General features: G+C 30.1%; 1 protein-coding gene across 2 annotated transcripts; it reads left to right on the top strand.

Annotated features, from left to right (window-relative positions):
• The first annotated feature begins 330 nt into the window (after nucleotides 1–330).
• Nucleotides 331–7,404, top strand: LOC112694671 (TBC1 domain family member 20). Of its 2 annotated transcripts, none has more exons than XM_025570216.1 (9): nucleotides 331–465; nucleotides 620–793; nucleotides 3,010–3,661; nucleotides 4,632–4,757; nucleotides 5,272–5,513; nucleotides 5,699–5,892; nucleotides 6,066–6,282; nucleotides 6,364–6,473; nucleotides 6,974–7,178. In XM_025570216.1, the coding sequence occupies exons 3-9, from the start codon at nucleotides 3,586–3,588 to the stop codon at nucleotides 7,176–7,178; spliced, it is 1,170 nt and encodes a 389-aa protein (XP_025426001.1). In that variant the 5' UTR covers nucleotides 331–465; nucleotides 620–793; nucleotides 3,010–3,585. The 2 variants fall into 2 exon arrangements, with proteins under 2 accessions (XP_025426001.1, XP_025426002.1); XM_025570217.1 differs by lacking the exons at nucleotides 331–465; nucleotides 620–793 and adding exons at nucleotides 1,514–1,732; nucleotides 2,630–2,800 and having other exon boundaries at nucleotides 6,974–7,404.
• Nucleotides 7,405–7,653: the final 249 nt, after the last annotated feature.

Raw genomic sequence — 7,653 nt, 5'->3', positions numbered from 1 at the left:
TATATAATATGCATCATCAATAATAACTTTATTATATTTATTATTTAATTATTTAAAAATAACTTGAATTTAATTAAAAGTAACTAGTTATTTATTGAGTTTATATCAATTAAAATAAGTTAAGTTAAAAAAGTTAAAATTAACTTAACTTTTAACTTATGTTTAACTTCTTAACTCATTTATACCCAAACTTGGTTTTCCAAATCTCAATAAATCAAGGTACTTAATTTAAATGCTTCGGCACAATGAATAACATTTTTAATAATTTCTCAACCACTATTAGTTACCACGTTTAATTAAAATTAAATGTATTCCTAGATAATTTATAAACAGCCATAGAAAATAAGAACTTATCGTATCGATACTTGCGAAATCATGTCATTCTTCACATTCCAGCAATAACCATAATAAATTGCAGTTACGCCTGTTTGGAAATTGGAATAACTGAAAATGTAGCCTATACAGGTAATAGCGTAATAAACGTAAATTTAAGTTTAACTTTAATTCAATTAAGATTGTTAACACTTCATAATGAAAAATATTTCAGAAATATTACAATTTTATTATCATTAACCTCGAATGGGCAATGCCGAGTATTTCTAATCGATCTGTAATTTAGGGGGAGGGGGTCCACTTTAAATGTTTCCAGGCCGAGACCTGGGGCGAAATGGTCACGTCGCCCACTCCACCGCTCCGGCGATTGTACGGGCCTTTGTTCGCGGTCATCGGCCCAACACTGCGATCCTGAAAACGGTTAAATGCTAAAGCAGGCATGCCAAACTCAATGTATCAAGTGAGTCGAATACATTAAATAGTTTACTACGCACATAATAATTTAACGAAATATATATATTATACACGATGTGCAGTGGCACCGATCCCTATATCCAAGTATGGCGACTGCCATTGTGAATTATGTGGTGGGTGGGTAATGGGTGCTGGGTAAATATTTTTTTTTACTGTATAAATGCATAATAATGCCTATTACATTGCCTACAACTGATCAGTATGAACCCGATATATTTTAATATTAATATAAATAATGGTAGTGGACTTATTGGTGAGGAGGAAGACTTGATATTATTTAATATATAAAGTGAACACCTATATCGGCAATATCATAAATTATTAATGTCACAATATAAAAATAGATACAATGTTTTTTATGTATTAATATCAATTTTGAATACAAGTAGGTAAGTAGTTAGGGTTTCAAGTATTACCAAGTAGGTAGGGTTTCAGCCCCCTCCACCGTTTACACCAATTGGTAAGTTGATCTGCAGAAAAAGTATGCTTGATGTTTTAAATCAAACAAGCAAAGGCGATTGCTGACCAATTTAATCAACATTACATCTTCTTCATACGAAAAAAGTAATTTTGATGACACATTGTAGAAAAAGAAGCTAATAATTAGAATTATTAATTAAATAATAATTTATTTGCATATGTTGGCCGCGCGTCTATTTGCCTTCGAAGTGGTCATCGCAACGCGTCTATTGACGCATGTGACTGTTGCGCGCGTCTGCGGCGGTCAAGGAAATCGGTTTCTATTTAAAAATAAGTAAAGTAGTATCGGCACGTCCAAAATCTCGGCCGCACTGCGGCAGCCGCGTTGGCCGCTCGTCTACAGACGCGTCCTAAGGAATCGTACCTTAAAGGTGTTGCAGTGTCTAGTGTACCAGTGAACATATTTTGCGTTTCTACATTTGTTCGTTTGAATCAATATTATAAGGTAAGTTTTTTAATGTTACCTACGTATTTAATATGTATTTGTATTTTTTTTCACTTTACTAATTTATCAGTATTTATTATATAAAAAGTAATAACATTAAAGAAAAAGCTGTTGAGGCGCCTATTGCTTTTTAAAACATACAATATACATGTAGATTTATTTCACTTTTCTAAAAATACAATAATAATCAATTTATCGTTTTAATTATTTGTTAAAAGAGTTACCTGAGTAGTAGGTATCACAACAATGTGTTTTTAAGATTATAATGAATGGGGAATTAAATAATATTGATGAATAATAAACAGTGACTGCTTTTAAATATTATTTTTTTATTTGATTACCTGTATTATAATTTTTAAAAATATTATATTATATATATTTTATATTACTAATTTAAAGTATAGGTACCTACTTGACACTTATATACTTAATATATATTTAACACTATTGCACAGTGCCCAGTGTCCACATAAGTTTTTAAATCCAAACATTGAATTGAATTCTTATCTAGTACTTACTACCTACTACTTAGTCTAATATTTATGGTTTATTAGAAATATAGGTTTTATTAATTATTAAAAATTGTAATTCATCCATTCAGGACAAAAGTCGACATATTATTTCCAATATAAATGTGTTACCGACTTCCTATTTTAATTTTTAAACATTTTTGATTATCTTTAGTGTACTTTTTGTGGTTACTGATTATTTTCTAAATTGAGTGTTTGGTTTTAATTAAGAAATTTAACTTTCTGTTTGATTTAGTTTGTTTTTATCAAACTCCAGTGGCATCATTTGATAATGTTTAGGGAGTGGTGGATCACATTTTTGTATATGAACAATTATTACTCGCAAACATTTTTATTGTATAGTTATTAGTTAAATATGATGTTCTAGGGCTAAAAATATATCTCAGACAGTACCAAATTTTTTTAAGAGCTTTTGATGATTTTCGGTTCGGGCCTGGGATTTTTTTCACAAACATTTTTTGGACCGGTCGGACCGGGCTTTAGAAAAAAGATATTTGACCGAGCTGGACCGTAAATGTATGGCCCTTGCAGGTCTTTAGTAAGTACTATTAAAATTTGATATTCGCCATACTGCATTTATATGAAGTTCGGCGCCACTGACGATGTGTACATATAAAACCTTCAATAAAACGTACTCGATTACAGTTTATCAGAATATAAGACACAATAACGTGTACCAAGTATAACAATTGCCAAGAGTCTGAAATAGTGACGACTTGACATTAATATTTTATAATTTTTTTACAGCCTATTCATTTTTTCATTATTGTCGATTGATATTGGTATGGGCCGTGTGTTCGACGTGCCTGTGCTAAGGCATTCGTGTGGCGATTACGTCCGCTGGCCGACGATGGGGACGGCGAAGGGGAACCGTCAGCTGTTGGGCGCTTGCGTGTGTTTACTCGTCTGATAATGACGTGTGTACACTGTCGTCGTTATCTCTACTGTTTCGCGTTCACAACAACAATGTCAATAACGAAGAAAATAAATAAACCCGACGGACTTGTAACGGTAATAGTATTGTTGCAATTCTAACACTTCTCCCCCGTGTACACTCCGTTCGACGACGATGCCAGTTGTACCGTCGTATTGATTCGATCGCGTCGCAAGTGTCGCAACAAACTGCGATCGTTGATCCGTAAGTTCGACGTGCCGTCGCGTACCTAAGTAAAAACCGCTTTGACGTGGTGGACCCGATCGTCGCGCGCCAACGGGTTTTACGTGCCTGCGGACTGTTCTGTTTCATTCCCATCGCCACGGACTCGCTCGCTTGTTCACTCCCGTCTCTGTTGCTTCTTCCGACCGACATCACTTGAAGATACCATGTCGGACGGCGACGACTTGTCTGACTGCAGCAACTCGTCGGATTCCAGTTACTCGAAGGTGGACTTCTACGAAGGTGAGCACTCCATAGGCTACATCGATGAGCACACAGCTATGTTGACGGTTTTCAAACCGACAGAGCAAATACTTATTTACATGTTGCTCCCTTAAAACAGTCCTGTCCAGTCACTATGGACCGATTAGGTTAGGATTGTTCAACAGAGATTGATCACAACTTTGGGGATATATTTGACCATAAATTTGTACATCAGGTTAAATTATTGTTTTAAGACCATATGGTTTTGTTTTATAGACTGTTGAATTTCTCTTGCAATCTTAACAAATTCAAGTCCAGAGTTTAAAGACGTGTTCCCTTTTAAATCATTTTTGAGGATGAAGTCTCTAAATAACACTGTGTACATTTAAGTATCTTGTCTTATATTTTAATTTCTAATCTATGCACTGCCCAAAATATAAATAAATTCTTGTCTTATAACTTTATAATTAATTGTAGTATAAAGTACAAACACCTACTAAAATTATACAACCTTCAATAATCTTTTTTTAAAATTAAAACCCATTGATTATTATTGCATTACAGTACAACTTTATAAACTAAATTTTCTTAAATTATTTAATGTTCTAAAGACTAGGAGATTTTTATCTTGTTTATTAAAACATTTTCAGTACATCATTAATTTATAAAAAGAGCAATGTGGTCACGCAGTTGACTACAATGTGCACAGTCATCAGTTTAAACTGGGTCTAGTGCAAAAAACATTGTGCAAAATTAATTCTGTAGTTACTCTTCCCTGCCATCATTTTGGTTGCTCCCCGGGTTGCTCTACACTGCTCCCCACTGGGCCAAAAATTCCATAGGAAATTCAACACGTGACAATTCTCTTCTCAAGTAATACTCCACTTTACCCTTTCCCATCATTATTGATGACTAATGGTTAAATGTTACATTGATACAATATAATTTATAAATAATACATGAAAATATTTAATATTAATATTAATTGTTTTCAAATTTTTATTTACAGTTCAAAATGTAGTACCTGAACAGTTTAAAAATAAAGTGAACAGTTTAAACAAAATTCTGCAAAGCGAAATAAAAGATACTGATGAACTGAAAAACTTAGCTTGCAGTGAAGGAGGATTAGTGATTAGTAAGTATATGATTAAATATATATATATTAGTATTTAAATCATTATTTTACTTCTTAATTAATATAAATTATTTTATTTAAAACTATTTATCTTTCAACATTTTATATTAAGTATTACATTATTTATTGCTTCCCTCTACTTAAATTCCATTTTAAATTATTTTGTTAATGTTAGATTGCAATATTTTTCTTTAACTGGTATAATGTACAGAACATATCAGTTATTGAATTGAGTACTGTTTATACTATTAATTACAATAGGATTTTTTGAAAATTGTCTGCTATGATTACTTTAGGAGCATTATAGCTTAAAGTTGTAACTAAGGTATTGTAGGATATTTATATTATAAATGTATTTTTATGTAATTAATTCATAATTGTAGTTAAAAGAAATCAATGATTATAAAGTTGGAATAACACATGTATTATTGATAATACTTCTTTGTAAATGTGTATACCAAAATACAATATTATTTTTTATTATTATTACTAACAATTATTAATTTTAATTCAGGTTTAGTACGTTCAGAAGCATGGCCATTACTTTTAAACTTATCAATTGAGAATAAACCATTACTTAACTTAGAAAACATTAAAGATCATCCAGAATATAATCAAGTGGTCATGGATGTTAGAAGGTGTTTAAAAAGATTTCCTCCTGGCATATCTTATGAGAGAATTGGATTATTGCAAGAACAATTGATTGAAATTATACTCAGTATAATTACGGAACACAAAGAATTAAAATACTATCAAGTAATTTTTTTATTAAATCATTCTAAATGAAATATATTGGCACTTCATAAAAGTTATTATAAATTAATTATAATAATTAATAGTTAATACATTATGATATGAATCATTAAATATTGAAAACTATTTACTTTATTATTTTAAAAGTTTATTTAAATATGATGTTTACATATATATTTTTATGATAGGGTTATCATGATGTTGCTGTTACGTTCCTAATTGAAGTTGGACAAGAAAAAGCTTATATTCTAATGGAGTACTTATCTTTAAACCATCTAAGAAAATTTCTGATGCCAACCATGAATGAAACGTCATATATGTTATGGCATGTATTTCCGCTATTATTAAAAATCGATCCAATATTAGGAGAGTTCATATTAAAGTGAGTATTGATTCAATTTTCAAAAATGATTTTAATAAAATATATTCAGCTAAGATAAAATACAAAAAAAAAAATGTAATATTTTATTAATATACTTTATATTACCATATACTATTTACTAAATCTACTAATATTTGATGAATTAAAATTGATCTTATTCATTTTTGTTTTAGGTCTGGTATCGGTACAATATTTGCTCTGCCATGGTTACTTTCATGGTTTAGTCATAGTTTGAACCAACACATAAAAGTAGTGAGATTATTTGATTATTTCTTGGCATCACAAGAAGACATTATTTTGTATGTGATAGCTCAGATGATAATTGCTAGGAGAGATGAAGTTTTGAAAGTTGAATGCGATATGGCTAATGTACATTGGGTCTTATCAAAGGTGGTTTATTCAATTAACATATCTAACTTTATACTTGTTTGTAAATAAATATTTTGTTTGTTGCAATCATGGTTTTTTTAGATTCCAGAAGATCTAGATTTTGAATCTGTATTGGATAAAGCTACAATTATGTGCGAAGATTATCCACTCTCAACAATTAAAGACGAAGTCGACTTGTTAATTGAAAACGAGTAAGGGAATCTTACATAGTATCCTTTGGGAACAATAAAAATGTTTCTGTTATAGAATAGTTTCACTATATGTAAATAGAACCGGTTGAATAATTTTTAAACTTTTTCACTAATGAAATAATTTCAACTTAGCTCGAATCTAAAAATAAATAAATTTGTCTTTGTATGTTTAATGCAGTCGTTCCCTAGGGTCTCACGAACATAAATTGAGCATGCCGTGAAATTATTTGAAATATATTTTTAAGAAATAAAATTTTCATGAAAAATAAAATGCTGAACAATGATACAGACTATAATATAAAATCAATCATATTTTTTATAATTTGTAGTAATAATGCAATCAATCTATTTTAGTTTTCATACAAGACTGACTATTGAGTATAGACTTTATAGTACAGAATATAGATATAGGGTGCCAACGGATTTTTATAAATTTACTTAGAATACTGCGAGTTTAAAAGGTTGGGAATCTCTGGTTTAATGCATCACAATTATTTCAGGGCTAAATTATTACAAGCTCTGCATGATGAAAATATCCAAAGACGTTCAATTAGGAAGAAGATTCCGGATCACGGACCTCCATTCGCCAATGCTTTCCATTATGTACCAATATGGATAGTACCTAGGATGAGATTTGGTCTGTTATTCTTTGGATTCAGTGTTGCTGCTGGACTGTGGGCTGTAATCAAATCCAACAACAACTAAAATAAATTATTGATGCTTCATATATTCCAAATACATGTGCTATACACAGGGGACCAAATAGACTGATATCTTACAATATTGTGTCGATATGTATTTATTTGTTTTAATTTATGATGACTCATATCTAGATTTTTCTCATTTGTTTATCCCTATTTTGTTAATCTCTTTTCATACAGTCTAATTGTTAAAAATTAAAATATTTATAATTTAAAATTTACCATTACAAATTGTACATAAAATTGTTTTTGTTTTTTTTTTTATATAATTGAAAATATATTTGTTAAGATTCAATACTTTTATTTGTGGGTGTCAATAATTTTTAGGTACTGTGTATGAATTATATACATTTCAAATTACTGTATGCAGAAATGTGACATTATTATTGTATTGTAAGGAAATCCTAAATTGAATTTGGAAAATTATTTATCTTTAGTAAACTTTTGGTTGTTATATAATTACAAATGAAAATCAAGTA

Source organism: Sipha flava, unplaced genomic scaffold (assembly GCF_003268045.1).
Source record: "Sipha flava isolate LNK unplaced genomic scaffold, YSA_version1 132_pilon_pilon, whole genome shotgun sequence".
NCBI lineage: Eukaryota > Metazoa > Arthropoda > Insecta > Hemiptera > Aphididae > Sipha > Sipha flava.
The sequence above is the reverse complement of the archived record's forward strand: the minus strand, read 5'-3'. Positions and strand labels throughout refer to the sequence as shown.